Here is an 18743-nt window from a genome sequence, read left to right on the forward strand (position 1 = left end):
TTCCTCTGAAAGGCTTATTGTGATAAAAAAAAATGCACTGAAAGGGTCCTGTCATAATGGAGTAATTACAGTAAAGTAGGTGCAAATGGAATGGCTGTACTTCAAATCATCCACAAGAGATCACACAGCACTACCATCTACTTTTAGTCATCAGAAGACAGAGATTGGTAAAAGAATGCATTTACAATGACCCTAATTTATGACACCAGACTTACAGCCCTGTAATGGAGCTTAATATCGGATTGTTAGCTGCAGAGACTCCCTTAAAATAGGTATGTATATTTCTTAGGGAAAAAAATGATTTTGCCTCAAAGTACTGAAGATCTAATAATGAATAATATTACCTGCAATGAAATAATTCTGATACATTTAGTATGGGTATAAACAAATTAATTATGCAATTTATACTAATGGTACAAATTTTTTTTTAATAATACTAAATAGTTATTTATATATTTCTCTATTAACGCAGCAAACAAAAAGTAAAAAAAAAAAAAAAAAACTATCCAGTTAAAAGTGGATTGCAATAGAGGCAGAATTGAAATATAGTAGTCTCAGAATTTATTCAGTAAAAAACATGTTCTGAAACACCACAGTTTACCGAGTTATTTTTTCTTTCTTGATTAACTGCATTAGTAGATCAAGAATCCACACATATGATATGTGTATGTTAAACTCCATGACAAAGAGAAAAAAAAGAACTAGTCACCATACCCTTTGCACTGAAGTTTGATGTACTTGACACCTTCCTTTTCTATATCATTCCGATCGTAGAACCTGGTTGTGTTTGTCAGATCAATCAATAATCCCATTTTTACCTGGAGCAATAAGTAAAGGTTAACAAAATGCAAATCTCAAGTACTATACACAGTAAAATACTTTAAAAAAATGCTGCAGTATGTAATTTGCAAATAAGGTTACTTCTTTCATATGGTTAAGAATAACAGAAATAATAGGATTTGTGTGTAATGCAAGTCCTTTATGCACTTGGTATACTAAAGTAATATAGCTAGAACCACATTTTCAGCTGTATTTAAGGGAAAAGTACAAAACAGTGTCTGTGTTTAGCAAAAGAATCAATGAATGTTATTATATATATATATATATATATATATATATATACACACACGTTAGGAAACTGAGCAGACTTTCTTTTATTTAAATTGGTTCCATATGAGATACTTTGTTATTGTGCTTCCTCCTGTGCCATCAGCTGTCAAAATCATTCCCCTAAGAAACCAGATGCTTAAAGTGAGAGTGTAGTGAAAATTAAACTTTCATGATTGAGATAGGGCATGCAATTCTAAACAACTTTCCAATTTACTTTTAGCATCAAATTTGCTTTGTTCTCTTGGTATTCTTAGTTGAAAGCTAATCCTAGGTAGGCTCATATGCTAATTTCTAAGCCCTTGAAGGCCGCCTCTTATCTCAGTGCATTTTGACAGTTTTTCACAGCTAGACAATGGTAGTTCATGTATGCCATATAGATAATATTGTGCTCACTCACGTGGAATTAGCACTGATTGGCTAAAATGCAAGTCTGTCAAAAGACTGACCTGAAATAAGACTGCAGAGGCTTAGAAACAAGGTAATCACAGAGGTAAAAAGTATATTAAATATAACAGTGTTGGTTATGCAAAACTGGTGAATGGGTAATAAAGGGATTATCTATCTTTTTAAACAAAAAAAAATGTTCAAGTAGACTGTCCCTTTAAGAACAATCTTGAAACAGCTATAGCTTTTACTAGAAGCGTTCTTACTAATACATGTATATTGCAAAAATGTTTCTACTCAAAACCTACATCTACCCGTGTGCAATCAAATTTTGGCTAGAATGTCCCTTAAAGGGACACTGAAGCCACATTTTTTCTTTTGCGATTCAGATAGAGCATGAAATTTAAAGCAACTTTCTAATTGACTTCTATTATCAATTGTTCTTCATTCTCTTGGTATCTTTATTTGAAATGTAAGTTTAGATGCTGGTCCATTTTTTAGTGAACAACCTTGGTTGTCCTTGCCGATTGGTTGATAAATTCATCCACCAATAAAAAGTGCTGTCCAGAGTTCTGAACCTAAAAAAAGCTTAGATGCTGTCTTTTTCAAATAAAGATAGCAAGAGAACGAAGAAAACTTGATAATAGGAGTAAATTAGAAAGTTGCTTAAAATTGCATGCTGTATCTGAATCACGAAAGAAAAAAATTGAGTTCAGTGTCCCTTTAATTATTTTTTTTTTTACTTAAAAGCTGTTTTAATTTAAGGTGAAACCAAAAGGTGGTGCATGATTATAAACAACTGACTCCTGGGTCTCTACTATTAACTGGCTGACAGGGACAACTCCTACATAAAAAAGGGTTAATTTAACACAAGAACATCAAAAGAGCCAAATGCCTTTCCTACTGTGGCCATTATAGGCAATGAATATACAGGTTTATATATTTTTCAATTAGCTAGTTCTAAGGGGTGTGATATATGCTATACTGATTGGTGCTAAATGTAGCCAGCAATAAGCAAGTGGTGTCCAGAGTGCTGAACCAAAAAAAAGCTCCTAAGCTTTACATTCCTGCTTTTAAAAAAACATAATTTATGTAAGAACTTACCTGATAAATTCATTTCTTTCATATTAGCAAGAGTCCATGAGCTAGTGACGTATGGGATATACATTCCTACCAGGAGGGGCAAAGTTTCCCAAACCTCAAAATGCCTATAAATACACCCCTCATGACACCCACAAATCAGTTTAACGAATAGCCAAGAAGTGGGGTGATAAGAAAAAAGTGCGAAAGCATAAAAAATAAGGAATTGGAATAATTGTGCTTTATACAAAAAAATCATAACCACCACAAAGAAGGGTGGGCCTCATGGACTCTTGCTAATATGAAAGAAATTAATTTATCAGGTAAGTTCTTACATAAATTATGTTTTCTTTCATGTAATTAGCAAGAGTCCATGAGCTAGTGACGTATGGGATAATGACTACCCAAGATGTGGATCTTTCCACGCAAGAGTCACTAGAGAGGGAGGGATAAAATAAAGACAGCCAATTCCTGCTGAAAATAATCCACACCCAAAATAAAGATTAAATGAAAAAACTGAAATTATAAGCAGAAGATTCAAACTGAAACAGCTGCCTGAAGTACTTTTCTACCAAAAACAGCTTCAGAAGAAGAAAACACATCAAAATGGTAGAATTTAGTAAAAGTATGCAAAGAAGACCAAGTTGCTGCTTTGCAAATCTGATCAACCGAAGCATCATTCCTAAACGCCCAGGAAGTAGAAACTGACCTAGTAGAATGAGCTGTAATCCTTTGAGGCGGAGTTTTACCCGACTCGACATAAGCATGATGAATTAAAGATTTAAACCAAGATGCAAAAGAAATGGCAGAGGCCTTCTGACCTTTCCTAGAACCGGAAAAGATAACAAATAGACTAGAAGTCTTTCGGAAATTCTTAGTAGCTTCAACATAATATTTCAAAGCTCTAACTACATCCAAAGAATGCAATGATCTCTCCTTAGAATTCTTAGGATTAGGACACAATGAAGGAACCACAATTTCTCTACTAATGTTGTTAGAATTCACAACCTTAGGTAAAAATTTAAAAGAAGTTCGCAACACCGCCTTATCCTGATGAAAAATCAGAAAAGGAGACTCACAAGAAAGAGCAGATAATTCAGAAACTCTTCTGGCAGAAGAGATGGCCAAAAGGAACAAAACTTTCCAAGAAAGTAATTTGATGTCCAATGAATGCATAGGTTCAAACTGAGGAGCTTGAAGAGCCCCCAGAACCAAATTCAAACTTCAAGGAGGAGAAATTGACTTAATGACAGGTTTTATACGAACCAAAGCTTGTACAAAACAATGAATATCAGGAAGATTAGCAATCTTTCTGTGAAAAAGAACAGAAAGAGCAGAGATTTGTCCTTTCAAGGAACTTGCAGACAAACCTTTATCCAAACCATCCTGAAGAAACTGTAAAATTCTCGGAATTCTAAAAGAATGCCAGGAAAAATGATGAGAAAGACACCAAGAAATATAAGTCTTCCAGACTCTATAATATATCTCCCTAGATACAGATTTACGAGCCTGTAACATAGTATTAATCACAGAGTCAGAGAAACCTCTTTGACTAAGAATCAAGCGTTCAATCTCCATACCTTTAAAATTTAAAGGACCAGTAAACACAGCAGATTTGCATAATCAACAATTTCAAGATAACAAGACAATACAATAGCATTTACTCTGAATTTCAAATGAGTTGTAGATTCTTTTCTAACACATTTTAAAGTTATATATATTTCCACTCCCCCTGTACCATGTGATAGCAATCAGCCAATCACAAATGCATATACGTATAGTCTGAGTTCTTGCACATGCTCAGTAGGAGCTGGTGACTCAAAAAAAGTGTAAATATAAAAGACTGCACATTTTTTTTAATGGAAGTAAATTGGAAAGTTGTTAAAAATTACATGCTCTATCTGAATCATGAAAATTTAATAAAGCCTGAGTGTCCCTTTAAGGATTTGAGATCCTGATGGAAAAAAGGACCTTGCGACAAAAGGTCTGGTCTTAACGGAAGAGTCCACGGTTGGCAAGAGGCCATCCGGACAAGATCCGCATACCAAAACCGGTCAGGCCATGCTGGAGCTACCAGCAGAACAAACGAGCATTCCTTCAGAATCTTGGAGATTACTCTTGGAAGAAGAACTAGAGGCGGAAAGATATAGGCAGGATGATACTTCCAAGGAAGTGACAATGCATCCACTGCTTCCGCTTGAGGATCCCTGGGATCTGGACAGATACCTGGGAAGTTTCTTGTTTAGATGAGAGGCCATCAAATCTATTTCTGGAAGTCCCCACATTTGAACAATCTGAAGAAATACCTCTGGGTGAAGAGACCATTCGCCCGGATGTAACGTTTGGCGGCTGAGATAATCCGCTTCCCAATTGTCTATACCTGGGATATGAACCGCAGAAACTAGACAGGAGCTGGATTCCGCCCATACCAGAATTTGAGATACTTCCTTCATAGCCAGAGGACTGTGAGTCCCTCTTTGATGATTGATGTATGCCACAGTTGTGACATTGTCTGTCTGAAAACAAATGAACGATTCTCTCTTTAGAAGAGGCCATGACTGAAGAGCTCTGAAAATTGCACGGAGTTCCAAAATATTGATCGGTAATCTCACCTCCTGAGATTCCCAAACCCCTTGTGCTGTCAGAGACCCCCAAACAGCTCCCCAACCTGTCAGACTTGCATCTGTTGAAATTACAGTCCAGGTCGGAAGAACAAAAGAAGCCCCCTGAACTAAACGATGGTGATCTGTCCATCACATCAGAGAGTGTTGTACAATCGGTGTTAAAGATATTAATTGAGATATCTTTGTGTAATCCCTGCACCACTGGTTCAGCATACAGAGCTGAAGAGGTCGCATGTGAAAACGAGCAAAGGGGATCGCGTCCGATGCTGCAGTCATAAGACCTAGAATTTCCATGCATAAAGCTACCGAAGGTAATGATTGTGACTGAAGGTTTCGACAAGCTGATATCAATTTTAGACGTCTCTTGTCCGTTAGTGACAGAGTCATGGACACTGAATCTATCTGGAAACCTAAAAAGGTTACCCTTGTCTGAGGAATTAATGAACTTTTTGGTAAATTGATCCTCCAACCATGATCTTGAAGAAACAACACAAGTCGATTCGTATGAGATTCTGCTAAATGTGAAGACTGAGCAAGTACCAAGATATCGTCCAAATAAGGAAATACCACAATACCCTGTTCTCTGATTACAGACAGAAGGGCACCGAGAACCTTTGTAAAAATTCTTGGAGCTGTAGCTAGGCCAAACGGTAGAGCCACAAACTGGTAATGCTTGTCTAGGAAAGAGAATCTCAGAAACTGAAAGTGATCTGGATGAATCGGAATATGCAGATATGCATCCTGTAAATCTATTGTGGACATATAATGCTCTTGCTGAACAAAAGGCAGGATAGTCCTTATAGTTACCATCTTGAATGGTGGTATCCTTACATAACGATTCAATATTTTTAGATCCAGAACTGGTCTGAAGGAATTCTCCTTCTTTGGTACAATGAAGAGATTTGAATAAAACCCCAGCCCCTGTTCCAGAACTGGAACTGGCATAATTACTCCAGCCAACTCTAGATCTGAAACACATTTCAGAAATGCTTGAGCCTTCGCTAGGTTTACTGGGACACGGGAAAGAAAAAATCTCTTTGCAGGAGGCCTTATCTTGAAGCCAATTCTGTACCCTTCTGAAACAATGTTCTGAATCCAGAGATTGTGAACGGAATTGAACCAAATTTCTTTGAAAAAACGTAATCTGCCACCTACCAGCTGAGCTGGAATGAGGGCCGCACCTTCATGTGGACTTGGGAGCTGGCTTTGGTTTTCTAAAAGGCTTGGATTTATTTCCAGACTGGAGATGGTTTCCAAACGGATACCGCTCCTGAGGATGAAGGATCAGGCTTTTGTTCCTTGTTGTGATGAAAGGAACGAAAACGATTATTAGACCTAAATTTACCTTTAGATTTTTTATCCTGTGGTAAAAAAGTTCCTTTCCCTCCAGTAACAGTTGAGATAATAGAATCCAACTGAGAACCAAATAATTTATTACCCTGGAAAGAAAGGGAAAGCAGAGTAGACTTAGAAGACATATCAGCATTCCAAGTTTTAAGCCATAAAGCTCTTCTAGATAAAATAGCTTGAGACATATACCTGACATCAACTCTAATGATATCAAAGATGGCATCACAAATAAAATTATTAGCATGTTGTAGAAGAATAATAATGCTATGAGAATTATGATCTGTTACTTGTTGCGCTAAAGCTTCTAACCAAAAAGTTGAAGCTGCAGCAACATCCGCTAAAGATATAGCAGGTCTAAGAAGATTACCTGAACACAAGTAAGCTTTTCTTAGAAAGGATTCAATTTTCCTATCTAAAGGATCCTTAAAGGAAGTACCATCTGCCGTAGGAATAGTAGTACGCTTAGCAAGAGTAGAGACAGCCCCATCAACCTTATGGATTTTGTCCCAAAATTCTAATCTGTCAGATGGCACAGGATATAATTGCTTAAAACGTTTAGAAGGAGTAAAAGAATTACCGAAATTATTCCATTCCCTGGAAATTACTTCAGAAATAGCACCAGGGACAGGAAATACTTCTGGAATAACTACAGGAGATTTAAAAACATGACAAACAGTACAAACAACAGCTGGAGGAACAGATACCAAAAGTTTACAGCAGATACACTTAGCTTTGGTAGCTCCAGCACCAGGCAGCGATTTTCCAGAAGTATCTTCTGACTCAGCTTAAACGTGGGACATCTTGCAATATGTAATAGAAAAAACAACATATAAAGCAAAATTGATCAAATTCCTTAAATGACAGTTTCAGGCATGGGAAAAAAATGCCAGTGAATAAGCTTCTAGCAACCGGAAGCACAAAATAATGAGACTTAAATAATGTGGAGACAATAGTGACGCCCATATTTTTTTAGCGCCAAAAAAGACGCCCACATTATTTGGCGCCTAAATGCTTTTGGCGACAAAAATGACGCCACATCTGGAACGCCGACACTTTTGGAGCAAAAGAACGTCAAAAATGACGCAACTTCCGGCGACACGTATGTCGCCGGAAAAAGAAAAACATTTTTGCGCCAAAAAAGTCAGCGCCAAGAATGACGCAATAAAATGAAGCATTTTCAGCCCCCGCGAGCCTAACAGCCCACAGGGAAAAGTCAAATTTTAAGGTAAGAAAAAAATGATTTATTCATATGCATTATCCCAAATATGAAACTGACTGTCTGAAATAAGGAACGTTGAACATCCTGAGTCAAGGCAAATAAATGTTTGAATACATATATTTAGAACTTTATATAAAAGTGCCCAACCATAGCTTAGAGTGTCACAGAAAATAAGACTTACTTACCCCAGGACACTCATCTACATGTAGTAGAAAGCCAAACCAGTACTGAAACGAGAATCAGTAGAGGAAATGGTATATATAAGAGTATATCGTCGATCTGAAAAGGGAGGTAAGAGATGAATCTCTACGACCGATAACAGAGAACCTATGAAATAGACCCCGTAGGAGATCACTGCATTCAAATAGGCAATACTCTCCTCACATCCCTCTGACATTCACTGCACGCTGAGAGGAAAACCGGGCTCCAACCTGCTGCGGAGCGCATATCAACGTAGAATCTAGCACAAACTTACTTCACCACCTCCATAGGAGGCAAAGTTTGTAAAACTGATTTGTGGGTGTGGTGAGGGGTGTATTTATAGGCATTTTGAGGTTTGGGAAACTTTGCCCCTCCTGGTAGGAATGTATATCCCATACGTCACTAGCTCATGGACTCTTGCTAATTACATGAAAGAAATAAAGATAGCAAGAGAACGTAGAAATATTGATAATAGGAGTAAATTAGAAAGTTGTTTAAAATCACATGCTCTATCTGAATCATGAAAGAAATAATGTGGGTTTAGTATCCCTTTAAGAAACATTTAGAAATAACAACAACAAAAAACTTATAATATTGCAAATATTAAATTGCCCCACCACCTACTTCATAAAGCCACCAAGTTGGAAAACTTCAAACACTGGAACCACATAAAAGTGCTATGTATGCAGACATATTGAGGCGTATTAACAGCAAACTGTCCACAAGCAGTCTTTAAACTCTTACCTTAAGGCTTTTCAAGTAGTTAGAGAGCATGCTTGGATGAAAACGGTTTTCTTCAGGGACTTGATCATCATATTTTGGCCCCAGCATGGTCTTTAGAGGCAAAAATGTGGCTGCAAATGAAGTATAAATCAATACAGTCAATGTGCTTTATTCACCAGTCAGTTATTTCATGTTAAAAATCTTCCTAGGTTATTGTTTTTTCCCCAATTAAAGGGAAATTAAAAAGTGGGACACGTCAACAGGCCGCTCACTATTGTGCAAGGTACATGCCCATTTGCCTCTGTCACAAGAATACGCAAGCTCCAAGATGGCAGTAACCAGTGTAAAGACGTGAGGCTCTCTCAACAGGAAATAGTGAGGGGTTGCAAATAAGAGAACGGACTCAGAAGGGAGCAAAAACAAATAGTTTGTTGAGTAGCAGTACTGCTGCAGTAGAAAATGATTTTATTTAAAGTGAAATAGATATCAACATCAGTTTAGTGAATTAAATCCGTATAATTTAAATTCTAAACATAGTAATCTGTATGCATCAGTCATTATGCAGAGTATTTACTGGAAAATGTACAGTGTATCATATCACATAATTCTTGCTATAATCAGCTCGGTTACATGTATTGCAAAAACAAAGCTCTTTACCTTAATATAAATGTTACTATAATTTAGTAACAATATAGATATCAGTAACTTATGGACTGATGATTGAAAACTTGCCGGCAAAATATTAAAGATTATATTGCAACATATGCGTCCTTCCTTTGAATATAGCACCCAATATAGCTAACTAAACAGATCCGAGGACAAAGATTGCCTTTTTACAATTATTTGAGGAATTTTGCCATACTGACGAGATGCCTTAGATCATCTAGACACAGCGGAGAGCTTTAGATTATCAGGTCCTATGTATAGTTGTCATGTTGGATGTGATGCCATTGATGATGTCATATCGGATGTCGCTGTAATGCAAAGCTCCCAAGGGGAGTGGGGGAGATTAAGTTGAAAATTCCCATGCTTTCCACACACACACACCTTATCAAACGTAAATCTAAATAAAAAATAATATTACATATCTATATAAAACCTGCATTGCCCACACACAAGCCCTTCATTAAACTTTCCCTCTGGCAAGCAGATAGCAAGAGTGCCCCCTCCACCAAAGCAGTAGGAAATGCAAGGCCAGGGCTCATAGACAGTAGAACCAACAGGCACAGCTCCAAAATATGTAGATTTACACAGGACAAGGATATTGTTATAACTCCACAGACAAAACAACACGCAACAGAGAAAGACACAGCTCTCCCCCCTTTCAAAAATATTTGGACTGGCATATGATGTGAATATAGTTAAAAAGGACAATAAACACATTTTTTCTTTCATGATTCAGACAAAGCATACATGTTTAAATTGCTTTCCAATGTACCTCTATTATCAATGTTACTTCATTCTCCTGGTATCTTTTATTGAAGGCGCAACAAAGCACTACTGGGAGCTAGCTGAACACATTGGTAAGCCAATGATAAGAGGCATATATGTGCATCCACAAATCAGCAGCTAGCTACCCGCTAACCTATGTATACCTTTTCAACAAAGGATACCAAGAGAACAAATGCAATTAGAAAATAGAAGTCAATTGGAAAGTTTTTTTTTTTTAAATTGTGTGCTCTAGCTGAAAAATGAAAGAAAATAATTGAATTCCATGTCACTTTAAACTATGCCTAGCACATCACAAAGAAAAGCCCAACTGCCTTTTCAATGCAGGAAGACAAGATACACACAGCAAAATAAGTTAGCGGGCACAGGACAAGGATACAAGCATAGTTCATGCATAGCACCTGTCATAGTGTACAAACAAGTACAGCTCTCCTGTCAAAATGCCGATTGCCACAGAAAAAAAAAATATGACCACAGATACCCAACACAGCAAGCATACAGGCACAGCTCCCTAGCAGAGCAAACAAAGAATGACAAAGCATGCAGATAGATAAGGCACCGTTTACAGCAGACATATTGTGACAAGCTTGCAAAGAGAAGCAGCTGCCCTGTATAAGGTATTTAAAAAGTAACAGATACTATGGCACAGCATTCAGCAATCTACGGATACAATGTCAAGCCATGCAATCACTCCATAATAGCAAACCATACAGATATTAAACAGCTCCAACAAGTCTGCAGTCACATATGTAGATGGTCACAGTACTCAAATTATCGCTGCAACCATAACATACAGTCACAGTTCCCTGACATAGTATATTGATATTCACAGTGTCCTCAGCATGCAGACAGCTGCACTTTCAAAGCATGCTAACAGGATAATAAAAGCTCAGTTGAATATATATATATATATATATATATATATATATATATATATATATATATATATATATATATATAGTCAAAATACAAGCAGTTTGACACAAAATAACCTTAGACTGCCCATGAATCATAACAAGCAGATAAAGTATCCTTGCTATAGTTCCAGTCTATGAATTAAAATATCACAGTGCACAGGATCCCGAGTGTCATGACAAGCCTGAACTGTGGGATGTGTACAGTCACAACTCAAAGGATGCAGTTCACAGATAGCCACGTTTTTCCCTGGTACACAAAATAAAGAAAGCAAAGTATGTCAGTGTGCACACCACGCAGACAGCCAAGTCTTGCTCTGGTGCACACCAAGCCAAGTCTTTGCATAGTGTATGCCACTCAGGAAAATGTTTCTGTGGTGCAGACCACAAAAATAGGCACATCTTTCCATGGTACATACCAAAGAGCATGGTGCACACCACAGAGATAGCCATAGCTCTCCAAACGCACACCATTCAAATAGCTACTGCCCCTCGAATACACATCCCACAGAGTCAAAGCACCTCATCTATGCTCACAAGGCATATTTTTCAGACTGCCATCACAACTCAAAAGACATAACACCATGTCTTTACCTGGTGCACTCCACATGTTATGCACACAATCACATCTATCTTTGGAATGACCACCCAGACAGTTATGACTTTCAATGCCATGCTGTAGACAGACTACCACACTTTTCTCTGAAAAATAGTACACAGACAGCTATATCTTTCTTTGGCACATTGAGAGCCATCACTCCAATGACAGATAGAAGACAGGCAGCCAATAATTACCCTGGGACAGCAGGGAGATTGTCACAATTCCTCTGGGGCATTCAGACTGGCAGACCCCCCCCTTGCCAAATCAAAGTATGCAAACTGTCAAATCATGCAGGTCACAGCAAGCTGATAGCTAAGGCTACACTGTCTAAGCACAAAAGGCAAAACATCCAGATGGCCCTAGCACTACAGTTAACCAACGCAGATAGTAACAGCTAACCCAACACAGCATGAAAAAGTAACTGCTCTTTGGCCAGCTGAATACAGAACACACATGGCCAAAGCAACAAGTCTCCTAGTACTGTACAGCAAACTACAGTCACATCAAGCCTGGAATAGATTTCACGCAATGATGGTAAACAGATAATTATTGACAATGAAAGCAGCAATGTTTCCTCTCACCTGCCACCGGCTGGCCTCTCCTAGGACAGTTGAGCCACCTGGGTGGGATCTTGTTATGAGCCATGCCGAACTCAGCTGTTGCTCTACTATTATTTTTCTATATTATTGTCGCTGCCGCCTGTAAGTCACGTGACACCTCCTGCCACTCACAGCAAAGACCCTAGAACGTGACACCACCCCCAAACCGTGACGTAACATGACTTCCGATGTAATTCAGAACAACCTGCATCCGGGCCAAAGAAAGGAAGAAACTTCCGTTTCCTGTGGTTACCAGGAAACATTCTATTACTGCGATGCGCGACATCTAGTGGTAGAAGCAGATTATGCCGCAGTAGGAAGTATTATTTGTTTTCATATAATATCATTTATCACAACAGATATATGATAAACTTGTACAAGTTGGTATTTTTGAAAATGCAATACGAAAGATGTTGGAAAATCTTATTTTAGTGTCCAAAATTATTGTATTAGCCGTACAGCATAATTTTAAGACAAAAAATGGTATGGGGGTTCTTATACTTCACAAAGAAACCGCACGTGTGTGCTTCTGTTTTGCCATATATGGTGTTTTCTGCATGCCTATATATCAATATCTAATATTATGGTATATGAGTCTGTGAACACAACAGTTTCACTTAAAGGGACACTAAACACTAAATAAAGGTTAGATAAAGAATGATGTATTCTGGAAAAAGATTAGTCTGAGTAACATGTAGATGTATTTTTTTAAAGTTTTGTTACCTGTTTAAATATTAACAACGTGTAAAGTTTTACAGTCTATAAAACGATGGGAGCTGCCATGTTGTAACTTAGGCTACCTTCTCTGCGCTGGCCAATTATGGACAGTTATCAGACATCCCAACCTGCAAAAACTCATTTCAGGGAGGTGGCTTCTCCCGCTACTGCGCCGCCACCACGCCCCCCCGCCCAGTTATATATTGGGCACCTTGAAACCCTAAATAAGACTTATCATTAAAGTAGGTTCCCACTAAAGTCACATTAAAAAAAAGTAGCTTTATTGCACAACCACATACAACAAGCCTATTTTCCAGTGATCGTACTCTTGTTGAATGCTCAAATATTTTAGAATACGAAGTTTAATTACGTGCAGTAAATAAGGTAGTATTTGTGTTTTATTAAAATCAGTGGGGGCTTTTTGGTTACTGATGCATGCTTTGAGGGTTCTATAACGTCCCAGCAACTAAAGTCATTCCTTGACCCCTTAATGACCACAGCCCTTTTCCATTTTTTGTCCATTTGGGACCAAGGCTATTTTTAAATTTTTGCGGTGTTTGTGCTTAGCTGTAATTTTCCTCTTACTCATTTACTGTACCCACACATATTATATACCGTTTTTCTCGCCATTAAATGGACTTTCTAAAGATACCATTATTTTCATCATATCTTATAATATACTATTAAAAAATATATATAAAATATGAGGGGAAAATGGAAAAAAACACACTTTTTCTAACTTTGACCCCCAAAATCTGTTACACATCTACAACCACAAAAAAACACCTATGCTAAATAGTTTCTAAATTTTGTCCTGAGTTTAGAAATACCCAATGTTTACATGTTCTTTGTTTTTTTTTGCAAGTTATAGGGCAATAAATACAAGTAGCACTTTGCTATTTCCAAACCACTTTTTTTTTTTTTAAATTAGCACTAGTTACATTGGAACACTGATATCTTTCAGGAATCCCTGAATATCCCTTGACATGTATATATATATATTTTTTTTTAGAAGACATCTCAAAGTATTGATCTAGGCCCATTTTGGTATATTTCATGGCACCATTTCACCGCCAAATGCGATCAAATAAAAAAAATCGTTCACATTTTCACAAATATTTTCACAAACTTTAGGTTTCTCACTGAAAATATTTACAAACAACTTGTGCAATTATGGCATAAATGGTTGTAAATGCTTCTCTGGGATCCTCTTTGCTCAGAAATAGTAGACATATATGGCTTTGGCGTTGCTTTTTCATAATTATAAGGCCGCTAAATGCCACTGCGCACCACACGTGTATTATGCCCAGCAGTGAAGGGGTTAATTAGGGAGCATGTAGCGAGCTTCTATGATTAATTTTAGCTTTAGTGTAGTAGACAACCCCAAGTATTGATCTAGGCCCATCTTGGTATATTTCATGCCACCATTTCACCGCCAAATGCGATCAAATTAATAAAAACGTTACATTTTTCACAATTTTAGGTTTCTCACTGAAATTATTTACAAACAGCTTGTGCAATTATGGCATAAATGGTTGTAAATGCTTCTCTGGGATCCTCTTTGCTCAGAAATAGTAGACATATATGGCTTTGGTGTTGCTTTTTGGTAATTATAAGTCTGCTAAATGCCGCTGCGCACCACACGTGTATTATGCCCGGCAGTGAAGGGGTTAATTAGGGAGCTTGTAGGGTTAATTTTAGCTTTAGTGTAGTGTAGTAGACAACCCAAAGTATTGATCTAGGCCCATTTTGGTATATTTCATGCCACCATTTCACCGTCAAATGCGATCAAATAAAAAAATTGTTCCCTTTTTCACTAACTTTTTCACAAACTTTAGGTTTCTCACTGAAATTATTAACAAACGGCTTGTGCAATTATAGCACAAATGGTTGTAAATGCTTCTCTGGGATCCCCTTTGTTTAGAAATAGCAGACATATATGGCTTTGGCGTTGCTTTTTGGTAATTAGAAGGCCCCTAAATGCTGCTGCGCATCACACGTGTATTATGGCTAGCAGAGAAGGGGTTAATTAGGTAGCTTGTAGGGAGCTTGCAAGGTTAATTTTAGCTTTAGTGTAGAGATAAGCCTCCCACCTGACACATCTCACCCCCTGATCCCTCCTAAACAGCTCTCTTCCATCCCCCACCCCACAATTGTCCCCGCCATCTTAAGTACTGGCAGAAAGTCTGCCAGTACTAAAATAAAAGGTATCTTTTATTTATTTTTTTATTTTTTAGCATATTTACATATGCTGCTGTGTAGGATTCCCCCCTTAGCCCCCAACCTCCCTGATCCCCCCAAACAGCTCTCTAACCCCCCCCCCTCTGCCTTATTGTGCGCCATATTGGGTACTGGTACGATTTTTGTTTCTTTTTTATTAAAAAAAACAAACTATTTTCTGTAGTGTAGCTGCCCCCCCCCACAACCCCCAACCCTGTCCCAGATTGCTAATTTTATTTATTTTGACCCTCTCTCCCACTGAGTCTCTCCCACTACTTGTTCCATAGTGTAGGGTTCCCACCCGCACATGCGCGCACCCACCCTTGTGCACGCGCGCGCTGGCACGCACCCCACACGCAATCCCGACCCCCTCCTCCACTGATCGCCGCCCACCCGCCTCCCTGGATCAGCTCCCACCCACCAACGAATACGGCGATCAATGGCCGATGCAGATACTAAACCCACATTTTTTCTTTCATGATTCGGACAGAGCATGCAATTTTAAACAGCTTTCTAATTTACTTCTATTATCAATTGTCTTCGTTCTCTTGCTTTCTTTATTTGAAAAAGCAGGAATAAAAGCTTTGAATCCGACCCATTTTAGATTGAGAACCTGGGTTGCGCTTGCTGATTGGATAGCTAAATGCAGGCACCAATCAGAAAGCCCTATCCAGGGTCCTGAACAAATAATAGGCCGGCTCCAAAGATTTCATCCCTGCATTTTCAAATAAAGATAGCAAGAGAACGAAGAAAAATTGATAATAGAAGTAAATTATAAAGCTGCTTAAAATTGCATGCTCTATTTGAATCATGAAAGAAAAAAATTGTGTTCAGTATCCCTTTAAGGAAGCGGCGGTCTGGTGACCGCTGCTTGATAAATTACAGCGAGCAAGTTCTTGTGAGAACTTGCAGCCGTAGGGCTTTGGTAAATCGAGCCCTAAGTGTTGTCCACCCAAAAAAAATTGATAGCCGGTTGACATTATAAAGTAGCTGGGTAGGGAGGCAGTGTAATAACTTAGTAAAATTACATTTCTAAAGCACAAATTAATTCTATCTAATGCACAAATTAATTGCATAATTTCACATACATTGATTTAAAGATAATTTGTGATTTTGTTGAAAAAATATTAGCTAATTTTAGCTGAATGCTAACTTAAAGTGCTGGTAAATTCTACCCTTTTTGAAAACAGATCCGGAATGTTAGTGATATTTTAGATGGAGTTTAATTAATCATTTGTAATAAAGATGTTTTTCTGTGAGCTAAGGGTTTGAATTTTTTCCGATCAGTGCTCTCTCCATATGAGACTTTTGTTGTACTTAGAGCGCTGATTGGACAACATTTCAAACAGTTAGCTCACAGAAAAATTGAATTTCATATTTATATTAAAAAGTAAGTTATAGCTCATCTTCGTTACAACTCGTTACAACTGATGAATGAAACTCCATCTAAAATATCACTAACATTCCGGATCTGATTTTACTCCGCAAGTAAAAAAAAGTATCACAAAACACATCAAAAATATATTTAAAGGTACAGTTACACTCATATTAACACTGTCTAATACAAATATATTTTAAAAAATTGCAAAAAAAGTTATAAGGCCTCAAAGGCATGAAGTATCAGGTGTTAGGAATAAAAGGACTGCAAAGGGAGTTAACATAAAGATACATACACGTCTAAAAATATTTATATATAATACACAGTACTGTGCAAAAGTCTTAGGCCACCATTAGATTTGTTGTTTTAGCAAAGTTTTAATGACCATCCATATTTATTTTTTGGTCTCTTTATTAAGATACAGATACAAGCAGGAAATATGAACACAAAATATAAAAAACACAATTTTCAGAACAAAATGGCTTATTTAGGCTAAACTCAGTTAAACTTGGCACTAAGTACATCTTGAACTCTTTTGGGGAGACTGTCCTGAATTTTTTTGACGTAATCTTCTGGTATATTATACAGTAAAACTCCAAAAATCCGGACAACCAGAGAACTGGACTCTGGAGTGATTACAACTTTGGGTGTCGGTTGTCACTACACATGCTCAAATTAGCATTCAGAGCATCAACAAGCGACGGCACGCAAAGGCAGAGAGAAATCTGAGTCCACAACTGCGCACTACTGTTTGCCGTACATGACCGGTACCTGTGCAGGTATTTACCATCTTTAGATTGCACAGTACCGTTATACCTGTCTGGGACATGCATAAGGTTATCCTAAGGAAAAAGTAACATGTAATATGGGTAGACTTGATGGGCCTTTTTGGTTCTTATCTACCGTCAAATTCTATGTTTCTATACCTGTTTGTATACTGTACTGTAGTACTGTATTATACAGCAGGGTACTGTATCAATGTCTCCTAAAGTGGATAAGGGGTCTAAACAGAAGCAGAGGAGAAACACTCTGAAATTGAGTGATAAACTTGAAATTATCAAGAAACTCGAATCACTCGAAGAGTGAGTAGTTCTCTCTTTTTTTTTTTTTTTTTTTTTTTTAGTAGTTCTGTTCTACTGGAACTGCAGACAATGTGACATACAAAGATATTTACAGAAAACAAGAGAAGCATCTGCCATCAAAACTACCAATCAGCTGGTGCAGCAAACACAACACTCAATCCACAAACGGATCTCCTTGCACAGCAGAAATAAGTAAACATGTCATATAGAGGTACAGTACTGTATTTTAATAATAATTAAACGCCTTATACAGTGCAGTATTTACTAAAAAAACATCTCTTGTTATCTTTTAAAACAGAAGAAACATCTGCTAATAGCCATCCAACGCCGCAGAAGCTCTGTTCACAAGTGGATCACCGGGCACAGCAGAAGCTCCATCCACAAGCAGTTCACTGGGTGCATCAGATGTTAGCGTTCCGTGTACAAGCAGTTCAGCATGTGCCGAAGAAATACCTGTAACGGAAAGGAATGTACATATGCAGGTACATTACTCTATTTTAATAAACAAGGCAATCTGTACAGTATTTATAAAAGAAACTGTCTTCTTTATTATTTACAGATATTTTATCAGTGATGTACAAGAATCCGGAAAATATGGACCGGGCAAATACCAAAGCAGTCCGGATTTTCGGATTTGTACTGTACCAGGCTTCTTTCAGCAATTCCCAGAGTAGTTCTTTAGATTTAGGGTGTCTTTTATTTTGTTCTCTGTCCAGGTGATCCCATATTGCCTTTATAATATTCAGGTCTGGACTCTGTGGAGGCTAGTCCATGACTGTCAGTGTTTTATCAGCTGTTTTTCTCTCCAAATATGATTTCACTGCATTCGGAGAGTGCTTGGGATTGTTATCATGCTGGGAAAAAACGCATTCCCAATCAGGCGCATTCCAGAAGGAATAAAACGCTCGTTCTTGGACTTCCTGTGGGCGGCGCACCAAGATGGCAGCAAGGCATTGAAGCTCTGATATACCTTGTGAAAAGAATAGTCTTACAGCATGGATTTAATGCCATCTACACCTCTCTTGACAATTTTTGTGTCCGAGAAGTGGATAGAGAAATAGACATCTTCTCTTCCCCGGCAGACATTTTAAA

The 18743-nt window shown here is 37.8% G+C and overlaps 1 protein-coding gene across 1 annotated transcript in view; it reads right to left on the bottom strand.

Moving 5' to 3' along the window:
- RNGTT (RNA guanylyltransferase and 5'-phosphatase) overlaps window positions 1-12414 on the bottom strand; it is a 1295116-nt gene extending 1282702 nt beyond the window's left edge. Inside the window, exons 1-3 of the mRNA XM_053710532.1 lie at window positions 12237-12414; window positions 8713-8822; window positions 715-818 (exon numbers count right to left, since the gene is read on the bottom strand). Of these exons, the coding sequence (XP_053566507.1) occupies window positions 715-818; window positions 8713-8822; window positions 12237-12300 (278 nt within the window). The 5' untranslated portion in view covers window positions 12301-12414. The remainder of the gene's footprint in view (window positions 1-714; window positions 819-8712; window positions 8823-12236) is intronic.
- Window positions 12415-18743: the final 6329 nt, after the last annotated feature.

Source organism: Bombina bombina, chromosome 4, assembly GCF_027579735.1.
Source record: "Bombina bombina isolate aBomBom1 chromosome 4, aBomBom1.pri, whole genome shotgun sequence".
NCBI lineage: Eukaryota > Metazoa > Chordata > Amphibia > Anura > Bombinatoridae > Bombina > Bombina bombina.